Source organism: Budorcas taxicolor, chromosome 4, assembly GCF_023091745.1.
Source record: "Budorcas taxicolor isolate Tak-1 chromosome 4, Takin1.1, whole genome shotgun sequence".
In the NCBI taxonomy this organism is placed as follows: Eukaryota; Metazoa; Chordata; class Mammalia; order Artiodactyla; family Bovidae; genus Budorcas; species Budorcas taxicolor.
Genome location: NC_068913.1, coordinates 105,101,838 through 105,117,242, shown reverse-complemented (window position 1 = coordinate 105,117,242; position 15,405 = coordinate 105,101,838). Strand labels below are relative to the sequence as shown.

Below are 15,405 nucleotides of genomic sequence, written 5' to 3'. Positions count from 1 at the left end.
TATAGTGGCTAAGACTCCTCATGCTGAACAGAAGTGAAAATAACAGGAAGATTATTCTTTTTTTCCTAATTTTAAAAGGAGTAATTTCAAAATGTTTTCCCTTAAGCATATGTGAATGTTTGGAACCTTTATCATTGCTAATCAATTCTGATTTTATGCCTAATATGCCAGGAGTTTTTCTTTGTGTATGGAAATTAAATTTTATTGAGTGCAATTTCTGCATTAAAAGCCTATCATTTGTTCTGTTTTGCTTGTTAATGCAGTGATTTACATTAATTTTCTAATGTTAAGTCCATTTCATTCCCAGGCCTAAGTCATGGCTGTGCATATGTAGACACACATGTACACGCACACACACAATGGTGAATTTGGATTGCCACTCTTTGGTTTAAGATTTTTGAATTTATGTTTGAATAAGATTGGTCTATAATTGTTTCCTGTTGTCTTTGCCTGTTTTTTAAAATTGAAGTATAGTTGATGTACAGTATTATGTAAGTTACAGATGTACAGTATAACGATGCCTGGTTTTTATCTTATGAAATTACTAGCTTCATAAAAATGAGATTGGGATGGATATTTTTTCTATTCTCAAAAGGCCATGTAAAATTAGAGTTATTTTTTTCCTGAATGATTATGCATTTAAAAGTTTCTAGTCTTGATGTTTAATTCTTGGGAAGATTTTAAACTATTGACCCAGTTTCTTATAATTATTATAGGACCAGTCAGGTTTTCAGTTTTTCCTTGAGTCACTTGGTAAGTTGATATTTTTTCTAGGAGTTTGGTCATTTTATTTATTTTAAAATTCACTGTCATAAAGTTACTTGTAATATCCCTGTTAGTGTCTATGCCATCTTTAATTTTGTCCCCGTTTACACTTTTAATCTTTTTTTCTCCCCTTTTTTCTTCATCAGTTTTGCAGAGATTTATTACTCATTTTTTTTCTTTTTTAGAGGAACAGACTGTTGTCCTTTTTTGACCCCATAGATTAGATGACCTATGGTTTATTTCTAAGTATATTTTAAAATTAATTTTTAAATTTAAAATTAAATGAATTGCATTGTGGTCAGGCTCTATAGTAACAGATACTTTGAATTTTGTTGTGAAAGTGAAAGTTGCTCAGTCGCGTCTGACTGTTTGTGACCACATGGAATTCTCCAGACCAGAATACTGGAATGGGTAGCCTTTCCCTTCTCCAGGGGATCTTTCCAACTCAGACAGTGAACCCAGGTCTCCTGCGTTGCAGGCGGATTCTTTACCAGCTGGACCACAAGGAAAACCAAAGAATACTGGAGTAGGTAGCCTGTCCCTTCTCCAGGGGATCTTCCTGACCCAGGAATTGACCTGGGGTCTTCTGCACTGCAGGGGGATTCTTTACCAACTGAGCTATCAGGGAAGTTAGTACATCATTAATTTTGGTAAAAGTTCTGTGTATAAAAAGTGTTTTGGATGTGGTGTTAGATGGGTGTAAATTGTGTGTCTCTAATCTTTTGTATCTTTATTGATTTCTTTGTCTGCTTCTTGTATCAGTTAGCCATAAAGGTATGTTAACAATTCACTATGAATCTGTTGGTTTCTCCTTGTAATCCCATCAATTTTTATTTTATATTTTAAAAACTATTATGAAGTATATAGAAGTTAAAAGTTTTATCTTCCCAGTAAATTGAACCTGGCAGTACTATAAAATGAATGCTTTTTATTAATATTTCTAGTAATGCTTTTTTTGCTGTAAGTCTGTTTCATTTGATATTAGTATAACTATGCCTGCTTTCTTTTAGCCACGCTTCACTATTTTACTTTGAAGCTCTTTTGTTTCTATTTTAGATATAGTTCCTGTAAATATCACAAAACTGGATATTTTTTCAGTTTGACAATCTTTGTTTTTAATCTTTTTTTTCTAATGGTTTATTCATTTGTTGGGATTGCCTATTTACACATTGTGATTGTATTTGAATCTATTTCTACTGTCTGTTTTTGCTATTTGACGTGCTTTTTCTGTTTTTCTTTTCTCTTTTTGGTCTTCTCTTAGATGTTTCCTCATTTGATTTTTTCCCCCCCCTCATCTGTTAATTTGGAAGTTATATAGTGACTTTCTGTTCTTTTAGTGGTTACTCTGGAAAACAGACCCTTTAACTTAATAAACTTTAGCTTAACAACTTAAGCTAATCAATACATTTTATCATTCTCTTGAACAATGAAAGAGTCTTGAACACTTGAATTCTGACTAGTTCCATTCAAACTCATTTACCACTGTGTGAATTTGGGCAAATTACTTAGTCTTCTTGTGCCCCAGTTTTTCCTTATGTCAAGTATATAAAAATAATAGTTCCTACATTAAAGGATTAATTATTTTGAGAATTAAAAAAATTAATGTGTAAAACGCTCAGAACAATGCCAGGCATATAAAATGTGTTGTATAAAATTGCTCTATTATTTTCTTAATCCCAGGAGTTAGAAATTAACATCGTTTTATATAGTCAGTATTTGTTTAAATTTAGACATTTATCATTTTGGATTTTTGCACACAATCCTTTGTTCATATGTTTCCTTGTGGATCATTTTCTTTTAAATTCATCTTTTAGAAGTTGGTTTAGTGAGAGTCTGGTGGAAGATGTGTTTTTTGTTTGTCTGAAAGTGTTTATTTCATCTTCATTCTTGAAAAATAGTTTTATTGGATATTTTCTCTCAATTCTTCAAAGATTATTCCATTGTTTTCTGGCTTCCATTGCTTATTTAGAAGTTAGTTATCAGTATAAATACATTGTTTGGCCTGAGGCTGGGGTGCTGCCATAACAGATGACCGCAAACTTGGTGTCTTAGGAGCAAGAATTTATTCTTATGTTTCTGGAGGCTAGAATTCCAAAGTCAAGGTGTCAGCAAGGCTATGTGCTCTGTCTGTAGACGCTAGGGGAAGATCTTTCTTGCCTCTTCCTAGCTCCTGGTGGTTGTTGGCAATCCTTCATATTCCGTGGCATTCCTTGGTTTATAGCTGCGTTACTCTAATCTCTTTCTTTTTTGTCTCATGGCTTTCTCCTATGTGTTTTTGTGTCCAAATTTCTCTTTTTATGAGGACACCAAGTCATGGGATTAGGGCTTACCCTACTTGAGTATGACCTCATCTTAATTATATCTGAGAAGACCTTATTTCCTAGTGAGGTCACATTTCAGCTGCCACGAGTGAGGATACAGTTCAACACATTACAGTAGGTAATCTGTTTTTTTTCTCTCTGATAAACATACAGTCAGACTCTGGTGCTACAGTTTCACTAAGATCTGTCTATATGTGGATTTATTTTTATTTAGTCTATTTATAATTCATTCTTTTTGAGTGGGAGGTTTTACGTTTAATCAGTTCTGAAAGTTCCTCAAAAATATTGCTTCTCTGGACTTCTAATTAGACATATATTAAGATCTTCTTACTCTCTTTTTTATGTCTTTTGACTTCTCTCTCACGTCATCCTTTGTGCTATATGCAGGGAAATTTCTTCACTTGGTTACCTAGTTCATCAGTTCAGCCTTGTCTGAGATGAATTGTGTCCTGTCTACTGTGATTTTAAAATTATAATTTTTTACTTTTAAAGATTCTGTTTTTTCCTTCAAATTTTATCTGCTTAATTCTTATAGTTTCTTAATCTCTACTCATACTTTTGATACTCAATATTAACTTTAAAAAACACTTTATTCATATTGTATATTTATATCCAACAACTCTTAATATTTATTGTCTTTAGCGGACTGTTTTTGCTGGATTTTGCTTCTGGTGTCTCGTTTCTGGTTTATTTGATTACAAGCTCATGTTTGCTGAAACTTTATCTGTAGAAATTTTTAAAAGTTTAAATCTTTTATTATGTATTGAGGTATAGCTGACTAACAATGTTGTAGTTTCAGGTGAACAGCAAAGGGACTCAGCTGTGTGTGTGTGTGTGTGTGTGTGTATATTTGTACACACATACATACATGTATCCATTCTCCTCCAAAGGCACCTCCCATCCAGACTAGCACATAACATTGAGTAGAGTTCCATGTGTATGCAGTAGGTCCTTGTTGGTTATCCATTTTAAACACAGCAATGTCCATGACCTTCCCAAAGTCCCTAACTGTCCCTTTCTTCCAGCAACCATAAATTTGATTTCTAAGTCTGTGAGCCTTTTTCTGTTCTTTAAGTTCATTTGTGTCATTTCTTTTTAGATACCACATATAAGGGATGTCATACAATGTTTCTCCTTCTGTCTGACTGACTTCACTCAGAATGACACCCTGGGTCCATCTACCCAGAATAATGCCATATTGCAAATGGCATTATTTCTTTTTAATGGCTGAGTAATATTCATATCTGTCTATATATATATGCACCATATCTTTATCCATTCCTGTCGATGGACACTTAGGTTGCTTCCATGTGTTGGCTATTATAAACAGTGAAGCAATGAATATTGGGGTTCATGTATCCTTTCGGATCATGTTTTTCTCCAGATACATGCCCAGGAGTGGGATTGCAGGATCATATAGTAGCTCTATTTTTAGTTTTATGAGGAATCTCCATACTGTTCTCCATAGTGGCTATACCAATTTAAATTCCCACCAACAGTGTAGGAGAGTTCTCTTCTCTTTATACCCTCTTCAGCATTATAGAAATTCTTTTGAGGCCTGAATTGAAGGTGAATTCCTTCCAGAGAGGATTTGTGTTTGCTTCTGTGGGAACTGCCACTGTGGATCTCTAAATTTAATTCTCACAAAAGAAGTGTGAATCAACTTAACTTCCTTGAGGTGTGAGCAGTTTATGAGTTCTCAGTGGAAGTTTTCTTCCTTTCCTTCCAAAGCCAACTCTGACATAGGCAAATTTCCTTGCTGACTTCCTTTGCAAAGCGGATTCCTTTCCCAGCTCCCTTCACTAAGGATGTGTAGTCTTTTAGAATCATGATTTTATGCTGAAATATCTCTTTGGAGATTTAACCCTTGACCATATTCAGATCCTACATTTGTTTCCTGTTTCCTCATTGCCACTAAAAATAGGGCAGTTGTCATTACTCACTGACATTGCCTTTGGACAGCCACTGGCTTTAGTTTTCATTCACCTCACTAGTTCCAGACCTTCCCTTTGCTCTTGGGACAGTACAGCATTTGGAAAGCGAGTAGATCGTGGTGGCTCAGAGTGCAGGCTGTTCTGCCAAACTGTTTAACTTGAACCCCATCTTTGCTGTCTGTTAGCAGTTTAACTTCGAACAGGTTTATGAACCTCCCTGGGCTTCTATTTTCACATCTGTGAAAATGGGGATAAGTCGCAGCTTTGGTACAGTGACGACTTAATCCCTTAAAATGTATAAAGTACTTAGTAGGGGGACTGGCCCAGCCCACATGCATTCAGTGTATATTAACTATTTTTGGCTTCTAAGGATTTTTGTTTCTTGTCAGCTCAGCAATGCATTTTTTAAAAAGTTGTTTTACCTAGCATTTTTGTGTAATGAAAGGAATGTCATGATAACAGGTTCTCCATAGTGTGTGTGTGTTTGTGCACTTAGTTGCTCAGTTGTATCTGACTCTTTGCAACCCCATGGACTGTAGCCTGCCAGCCTCTTCTGTCCATGGCATTTCCCAGGCAATAATACTGGAGTGGGTTGTCACTCCAGTATTGTGCCATTGTCTCCTCCAGGGGCTCTTTTCCATAGTATTGTGATTTTATTATTTTCACACAGCAAAATGGATCTTAAAGCAAGTCCCCTCCCACCCTGATGCATTGTTTTAAATGTGCAGGTCCCATGTATGTTCACATATTTCAGCCAAGTGACTCAGAGACCACGAGAGAAGCTGAAGGGCCCACGTTCATGTGGCTGGACTTTCAGTTTACTTCTTGTGTTCTTTTGCAGGGTCACGTGCACTGAGACATCCAGTAGCTTTCTCATTGGTTTTCTGAACTTTGACACCATGAAGTTTGGTGCCACCCAGGCTCGCCGTCTCTCCACAGCCTCCTCGGTCACCAAACCTCCACACTTCATCCTCACCACCAACTGGGTTTGGTACTGGACTGATGAGTTTGGCTCTTGGCAGGAATATGGACGACAAGTAAGTGTCACGGAAAGAGTATGAGTGTTTCTTCCTGTGGGTCCATGATGGAGCAGTCTTTCAAAACATGGGCACAAAAACTGCTCCAGGGAGCCCTTGACAGAGTCAAAGATCCCCAGGTCCCCTTATGACTCGCTTGCTTTGGGGGAATTATGGCAGAACTGGATAATTTAGAGTTCATTTGTATGAGGTCACATCTTGGAACAGTTAGCTATCTGTTAGTTCATGAGGACTGAGTAATTTTGATTGTAGTGATATCATAGTTTGTTAAATAGGGGTAGAAAAATGTCTCTCTTACTGTTGAACAGGTAGCTCCAGAGCGAGTGCCTGGGTGTGCAGGAGTGTTTGTGTAGCTGTGGAATAAAGCTTAAGGCTTTTCAGAGCTGGCTTTTTGCTTTATCTATAGTAGTCACTTTACAAAACGTGGACAAGTATATGAAATTAACTTGTTTCAGCTATTGATTTGGTATCTGGGTCAAGTAACTGCTGCTGTCAACTATTCAGAGATGTTCATACATGAATTGAGATTAGAGGGAGCTCCCCAACCCCGCCCCGGTTATCTGTAGAGATACATGTGTAGGGAGGTCACCATTTCTATAGTGACAGCTTCTCCCAAATGACAGTTGGGCTATGTGGTCTAATAGACATTTGTATTTTTCTGGGTTGTGAGAGGCTATATTAAAGCTTTAGTTTCACGCTCTTGACTGCATTTGAAATGTTTTTTTCTCTGGAAACTCTGTAATGTGAGCTTCGTGGGGGCTTTGGCCACTGACATGCCCCCTGGCTGAGGACAGTGTTTGCGCATAGCAGGCCCTCAGGAGAAGGACATTGGCCAGTTGAAATACAGAGGTATTGCCACTCTGTACCCGCTGGCCAGGTGGACGTGGGCACTCTCAGCAGATGACTTGTGCCCTCCTCCTTCCCTCTTCTTCCAGTGCCAGCCTTCCTGCATCACTGCTCCATCCGTCTTCTGCCCCACCTGCCTCCCCCCGAGCATCCTGGGATTTCTTCCATCTTCCCTGGATTTGTACAGGGAGCCTCTCTACTGTGGCCCTGGGTTTGGTCAGGAGTGGGAGGGATGAGGCCGAAACAATGGACAGAAGAGGTGCTCAGGCCCTCAGTGAAATAGCGTTTGTGAGTTCACTTGCACTTGAAGGGTTGTGTTATCCATTACAAGTAATTGAACACCCTCTCTTCCATTGCTCCCGTCACGGTTATCTAGGTTAGTTGGGCCCACGTGGGCTGTCTTCCATTTTCCTGAGCAGCTTACAGCAGGCAGTCCTATTGGCTCCTGTTCTGTGCCTCTCTCTCCTACCACAGCCCCACCCCCAGCTCCTCTCGTCTGCCTCCCCCAGGACACGGACATCCACTGTGGGCTTGTCTGCAGGGTGTGTGGATGGCCCCCAGTGTCTGTCTTCTTGCCTTCACCATATATCTATCTGGCTTTCCCTTCACAGGGCATGGATCACCCTGTGACCAGCGTCACCAGCAGTGATTTGGAGAAGGCCTACCTGGCGTACTGTGCCCCGGGGTCTAACCCCCAAGCAGCCACCCTGAGGTTCCAGGCAGGAAAGCACACATATGAGTTAGACTTCAAAGGTACTTCCTGGGGTTCCCTGGTGGCCTAGTGATTAGGAGTCTGGGCTTTCACTGCTTGGCCTGTATTCAGTCCCTGGTCAGGAAACTGAGATCCCACAAGCTGTGCGGCATGGCCAGGGTGAGGTTGGGAGAAGGTATTTCTTGATCCACCGCACTCACCCAGTAGGGCCTGATCATCTGCTGGCTCTGCCTTTTCCGTCTTAACCGTGGAGAAACTCTGCACACGCATTGAGGGCCAGGAAAGAGAAGGATGCAGTGGTCCCTGTTCTGAAGTGCTGTGGATCTAGAAGGGAGAATAGACCTGTCAACAAATGAGCCAGCCAGCAGGATGCAGGGGGAGCTGCCTGGGGTAGGTGGCAGGCGACGGGAACCCCGTGTGGAGGGACAGGTAGCATCAGCCTGTGGCAGTGGCGATGTAGGCAGCACTGGAGCAGGGTCCTGTGGGCACGGGCAAGTTCCTGTGTCCGCGGATTAACTTTAGTCACTAGCACACGTCACAGTGGCTCTGCTGTGCCGCTCTTCCTCCTGCTCCCAGCTGCAGAGTCCACGTCAGCTTTTCTGTAGGTGCCTCAGCACTGGTGGCTGGCTGGAAACACATGTAGACACACACATCAGCTGAAAATTGCTGTGAAGTGGATTATCAGGTGCTCTGCTTGTGGTAGCCTGAGTCCAGGCCTTAATGGCTTGTTCTGCTTGCCTTGACAGACAGAAGCAGACCAAACACCCTTTGGTCAGGTCTTCCAGTGACTTATTTGTGAGGTGTGGTGTTTTTTTTTTCCTTTAGTTTCGGTTTCTTGTGGCTTCTTTCAAGCCATTTTCACATGGATTTATCAGTTCATCCATGACCAATTCAGTTTTGCCTTTAAGTTTACATTTTAATCTCTGAATCCTTATGAGTTTTCAGCCTTCTTTTTTTTAAGGAAATTAAGTGGACCTCCTTTTAAGCACTTTTAAACAGCACTTTAAGCACTGTTTATTGTTTACTTTTGTGGACCATCTGTTTGGAGGGCAGCAAACTGTCTTTGGTGAATTATCCTAAGTCCACTCTTATCTGCCTACTTTTATCCAGTTAGTTTTGCTTGTGGTTTTGTAGTACTTGTAATTTTAGTTAAGGTAGAATCGCTGCCCCCTTGATGTGCCTGTGCAAAGAGCCTTAAAGTTTCTTCTACTCTACAGTGAGAACTGCTTACAGTTTTCAGTATCTGCTGGGAAACATCAATCATGTGTGAGGTGGTTTTACAATCCACAGTCTGATAAAACACAAGTGCACTCAAAGGGATCGTGAGAAATCTATGGAATAATAAGTTGGGACTGGCCTGAAGATCAAGTCTATACAACTAGCACCCATCTGACTGCTGCTGATCACAGTTTGAAATATTTCTTTAAAGTATCTGAACACTATCAAAGCAAATCAGAAATGTCAGATGCAGCCTCTCAACACAGGCAGCTGCCCCAGGGGACAGAATAGTCAAGATGAGGGTGGGGAAGAATACACGCTGAGTTTACTGCAAACTCAAGAAAAGCATATTTCTTGCAGACTGCCCCAAGCTCATGTGGTGGGCAAAACTCTTTGGTCTGTGTGTTGGTAGATGACAGTAGCCACAGAAGTTTCAGGTGACTTAACTTCTCCCTCCATAACGTCACTACTCGGCAGAGTAAAAGCAAGTCTCGGACGGCAGTCTGTCACTCAGATTTATTTACTAAATATTTATTAGGAAGCAAGTTCGTTTCACAGACACACACAGCAGGTCAAATGACTAGTTCTGTAGCATCAGGGAAGACTTGACTCTGTCCTTTCAGGGACTCCTGTCATAGAACAGTCACTAAAGGCAAATGCCAAGACTCCAGAGGCAGAATCCGGGTGTCTGTTAGCTGGTATCGGTTGGCAGAGTCCCCATGGTCAGGGCTTGTGTAGGACTTCGCCTAGTGTATCCTCTTTAATGGTAAATCAGGGAGACGGCCTCATGCTTTACTCTGTTCGAGGGACGTAGGGAACAGGTCTCACAAATACTTAGCCCATTCACGTATCTTGAATACCTTTTAATTTAACCCATAAAAACCTTTGACTGTGTGGCTCACAATAAACTGTGGAAAATTCTGAAAGAGATGGGAACCCCAGACCACCTGACCTGCCTCTTGAGAAACCTGTATGCAGGTCAGGAAGCAACAGTTAGAACTGGACATGGAACAACAGACTGGTTCCAAATAGGAAAAGGAGTACATCAAGGCTGCCTATTGTCACCCTGCTTATTTAACTTCTGTGCAGAGTACATCATGAGAAACGCTGGGCTGGAAGAAGCACAAGCTGGAATCAACACTGCCGGGAGAAATAGCAATAACCTCAGATATGCAGATGACACCACCCTTATGGCAGAAAGTGAAGAGGAACTCAAAAGCCTCTTGATGAAATTGAAAGAGGAGAGTGAAAAAGTTGGCTTAAAGCTCAACATTCAGAAAACGAAGATCATGGCATCCGGTCCCATCACTTCATGGGAAATAGATGGGGAAACAGTGGAAAGAGTGTCAGACTTTATTTTTGGGGGCTCCAAAATCACTGCAGATGGTGATTGCAGCCATGAAATTAAAAGACGCTTACTCCTTGGAAGGAAAGTTATGACCAACCTAGAGAGCATATTCAAAAGCACAGACATTACTTTGCCGACTAAGGTCCGTTTAGTCAAGGCTATGGTTTTTCCAGTGGTCATGTATGGATGTGAGAGTTGGACTGAGAAGAAGGCTGAGCGCTGAAGAATTGATGCTTTTGAAGTGTGGTGTTGGAGAAGACTCTTGAGAGTCCCTTGGACTGCAAGGAGATCCAACCAATCCATTCTGAAGGAGAGCAGTCCTGGGATTTCTTTGGAAGGAATGATGCTAAAGCTGAAACTCCAGTACTTTGGCCACCTCATGTGAAGAGTTGACTCATTAGAAAAGACTCTGATGCTGGGAGGGATTGGGGGCAGGAGGAGAAGGGGACAACAGAGGATGAGATGGCTGGATGGCATCACTGACTCGATGGACTTGAGTTTGAGTGAACTCTGGGAGTTGGTGATGAACAGGGAGGCCTGGCGTGCTGCTATTCATGGGGTCGCAAAGAGTCAGACATGACTGAGCGACTGAACTGAACTGTGTGGATGTGAGAGTTGTACTGTAAAGAAAGCCAAGCGCTGAAGAATTGATGCTCTTGAGCTGTGGTGTTGGAGAAGACTCTTGAGAGTCCCTTGGACTGTAACGAGATCCAACCAGTCCATCCTAAAGGAGATCAGTCCTGGGTGTTCATTGGCAGGACTGATGTTGAAGCTAGTCTAACACTTTGGCTACCTGATGTGAAGAGGTGACTCATTGGAAACGACCCTGATGCTGGGAAAGATTGAAGGCAGGAGGAGAAGGATGACAGAGGATCAGATGGTCGGATGGCATCATCGACTTGATGGTCATGGATTTGGGTGGACTTTGGGAGTTGGTGATGGACAGGGAGGCCTGGTGTGCTGTGATTCATGGGGTCGCAAAGAGTTGGACGCGACTGAACTGAACTGATAAAAGGTTATTTAAGAGTCATTGCAATGCTAGTCAACAGACCAGTGAAAAACCTGTTTAAGTAAGCTAATTAGCAGAGTATTGGTGAGAGGCGGAGTGATGGGTAACTGAAGAGGTTGTGGTAGCCATGTCTGGGGTATGATCTCCCGATCAGAATGTTGGGGACTGCCCGGGAGTGCCCATTCTTGACTACCTGGACTCTGGCATGAGGGACATACGCCTAGGTGATTACAGGGTATATGCTTCAATGCAGTAGGGTGAATTAGTTTTTCAAGTCAAATAAATTGTTTATGTGCAGAAAGTAAGACTTGACAGAGATTTCCTGGTGGTTGGGACGTGTAATCTATAGGTTTCATGACTTTTCAGCCTGAAAGACAGGTTCCCCTCTCTGCCCTCAGGATGAATATAAGAATCTTGGGGGTTGGCATAGAGTAAGAATTTCATTTATTAAAGACGATACAGGTTTTAAAAGGTTGAGAAATATTGCTGTTGAGTAAGTTTAGTCAAAGTAAGTAAAACTTTACTTGTAAAATTATTATATTAACTCTAAATCCCACTGGCTCAAGATGTGGTAATTTGGTCTCAGGCTGGGCTGATATATCCAAGCTGGGAAAAATTGCTGAGCAAAATAATAGTTTAAACGAGATTGGAAGGAACAATTTAAAAGCACTCATGTATAATTGATATGTCAATTACTAATCATTCATCTATTCATTAAATCCAGTCTCCTACAGATACCTATTATGAATATTTGAAATGTGTAAAACTGCCTTATTTTTAACAGACTGATTGTGGGCTTTAACATTTGAATTAGCTTTACAACCTGTTTAATTTGTGTTTATAAAGCATTGCCGTCCTGTATGTATATTTGTGTTTTTTTTTCACCAGCCTTCATTCAGAAAAACATGATCTATGGCACAGTTAGAAAGGTTTGCCGAAGACCCAAATATGTGTCTCCCCAAGACGTGAAGATGAAGCAAACCTGGTAGGTGGCATTTGGGGAATTTGTCATGTAATATGTATCAGCTGATATGTGCCCAACTGCAGATACTAAACCTACTCAGACTGGCTATAGCATCAAGAGGGTTAGCTGGCTTGCAGTCTTATGCCCTGGCACTCTGTCTCTATTTCCTACGCCTTGCCCTCTGAGTATATTTGTACTTTCCTTCACTTAATACCGGGCTTACCTTGTGGCTCAGCTTGTAAAGAATCTGCCTGCAGTGCGGGAGACCTAGGTTCGATCCCAGGGAAAGGCTCCCCACTTCAGTATTCTGGCCTGGAGAATTGCATGGACTGTATAGTTCATGGGGTCGCAAAGAGTCGGACATGACTGAGCTACTTTACTTTTCACTTAATACCAAAGTGCTGCTGTTTATATGAGTGATCTGTAAGAAGGTTGAGGCTTCATGAATTGCAAAAATCTGTATATTTACCATACTTCAAGTAAAAAAGTATTATAAAGATATAATATTTAACAGTTACAAAAAGGTAAATGCTTGATGTATAGTTGTTTTAATGATGACACAGATACAATTAACAAAGCATTAAATGATAAGCAAAACACACAGAAAGGAAAAGATATTTTCCAAATCACTTAATTAGATGTTTTACCTTTAAGATTGCCATTGGTGTTACTGTGACATGAAGGTATTCTTGTGCAGATTTTTCCAGAAACCAGAAAGTTCTTACTTAGTTTAGACTTAACTTAGAGAATGTGAAGAAATAATAATAATCTAACTCTGATAATTTTCTGGTTCTATTTTCAAGTGATTATATCTTTTGCTTTATGACTTGGAAGATATCTGTTTGAACAGCTCTGGGTTTTTCTGTTTGTATGTTTGTTTCTATTTTTTAACTGGAATATAATTGCTTTATAACATTGTCTTGGTTTCTGCTGTACAACAACTTGAATCAGCTGTATGTATACATACACCCCTTCTCTCTTGAGCCTCCCTCCACGCCCATTCCACCCCTCTAGGTCATTACAACGCCCAGAGCTGAGCTCCCTGTGCTCCACAGCGGATTCTCACTAGTGACCTGTTTTACGCATGGTAGTGTATACATGTCAGTGCTACTCTCTCATTTCGTCCCACCCTGTCTTTCCATCCTTGTGTCTACAAGTCTGTTTTCTACTTCTGTGTCTCTGTTCCTCTCCTGCAAATAGGTTCATCAGTACCGTTTTTCAGGGCTGGTTTTTTCGCCCACTGGTAGCAAACTGTGGTTTTTGTTTCTGACAAAGCATTTAAAGTTCCTCTTTGTCCTCCAGTTGTGTTATGTATGAATGGCAATTCCACTTCAGAGTCATCTAGAGCAGTTTGATTACTGGCATACATATTCCACTAGTTGCAAAGGCATTGGACCAGAGAAAGAATTATCCTTATGGGTAGCAGTGTTGGGATAGCTGACTACAAGGCTGCTTATTGTGATCTGCAGGCCAGTGTGACTTGAAGCTAGCTTATCAGGTTGTCTTTCCAAGTGAATAATTAAATTACAGACTTGAATTTTTGTAAATGTTGAAATAATGGAATACGCCTCCAAAACTCCATTATTTTAATACTTGAATATCATGGAATATTAAAAATACCAAAAGCAGATGCTGCAGGCACAAGTGGGCCAAATTCATCCACAGAGTGAGCTCCCTTACATATCAGACTACCAGAAGCCAGTAGGGCTGTGCCTGGCCTTAAGAGCATTTAGGAGCAGGGCCCTCCTGCTGCTGACGGGGACAAATTTGTGAGTTCTGCACTGATTAGACAACTCTGAATTGGTAGTTTTAGGTATGAGGCGTGTGGGCTGGGATTGGAGCTGGGGGAGGGGTCAGTTCTATCCAACCCCCATTGCCAGTTACTGGGGGGTGGTGGCTTGGATGGCGAGAGGTACCACAGTGCCCATTTAGTTTGATGTGTGACAGCCCAGGCCAGGACTGTAGCCAGCGCTGCTGTCAAGTGGACTGCCTCTTCCGTTAGCTGGAGAAATCTGGCTCATTTCTGTTTCACAGAGGACCGAGAGTGGTTCCGTTTCTTATTTTAAGATGTCACATATGGACTTCAGTGGTTGTACTTGTGGAGCATGGCAGGGTCATTTAAAGAAGCTAGAGGGAAAAGGTATTATGAATCCAAGCACATAGAGTGCCTGTGAGTCTAACAGTAACCTCCTGGGGTTGCCCCTCCCTGTTTCCTCGAAGCCAGCTGTGCCTTCTTTCCTCCCTTTCTTAATAAAATTTATTTTTGGCTATGTGTAAAACATGATTTAGAAGTCAAAACTGTGAAAAGATCTACTCAGTAGTTAGAATTCTTCTCTCTATATCTCTGTACTGTTTCCTTGGTGGGCAACCATTTTCATCAATTTTTGGTTTATCTTTACTGTGTTTCTTTTTGCAAAAATGAGCAAATGAGTGTATGTAAAAGTGTCTTCTTTTGTTGAATAAACGGTAGCGTTCTATCTATACTATTCTGTACCTTTTGTTTTTCACTTAATACTTCATTACTAGACTTAACTGTGGTGATCACTTCAGTATGTGTATTGGTTGCTCAGTCTTGTCCAACTCTTTGCAACCCCGTGGACTGTAGCCCTCCAGGCTCCTCTGTCCATGAAATTCTCCAGCCAAAAATACCAGAGTGGATTGCGCATTTCCTTCTCTAGGGCTGACTCAGGGATCAAACCCAGTCTCCTGCATTGCAGGCAGATTCTTCACCATCTGAACCACCAGGAAAGCTTCACTTAGAGTATTATACAAATTTGGGAGAGAAAGAAATTACTCTTTTTCAGTTAATTGAAGTCTTCTGAATTCTGTTTCTGTCTTCATGAGTCTCCATCATGTGTATTTGCCATGCTTTAATCTGTCCCCTTTTGAGAAATGCTTGCCTTTTTGTGATCTGCTAGTATGAGTATGATACCACAAAGAATGTCTGCTGTATGTGCTATTTGTTAGTTGTGGAGGTGAGCCATCAGGTTGGAGTCCTAGATGGTAAATGCAAGTTCCTGTTTGTGGGTTTAACCATGTACACTCACCCCAGAATGTGTGAGGTGCCTGTTTCCTTCAGCCTTGAAAACAGAAGAAGTCATCAAGCTCTTCAGTAAAGGTGGGAAAGGGTATTTCAGTGTATTTAATTCGCTTTCTCTTATGAGTGAGGTTTAATATTCTTTCCTAACATGTAAGGGCCATTTGCATTTCTTTTTCTGGGGACTATTTGTCTTTTTGTTCATTCTTCAGCC

At 41.0% G+C, this 15,405-nt stretch overlaps 1 protein-coding gene across 2 annotated transcripts in view; it reads left to right on the top strand.

Annotated features, from left to right (window-relative positions):
• PARP12 (poly(ADP-ribose) polymerase family member 12) overlaps positions 1-15,405 on the top strand; it is a 44,343-nt gene that overhangs the window by 21,378 nt on the left and 7,560 nt on the right. For both annotated transcript variants that reach the window (XM_052638912.1, XM_052638911.1), the window contains exons 6-8: positions 5,862-6,057; positions 7,515-7,656; positions 12,079-12,175. In XM_052638912.1, the coding sequence (XP_052494872.1) occupies positions 5,862-6,057; positions 7,515-7,656; positions 12,079-12,175 (435 nt within the window). The remainder of the gene's footprint in view (positions 1-5,861; positions 6,058-7,514; positions 7,657-12,078; positions 12,176-15,405) is intronic.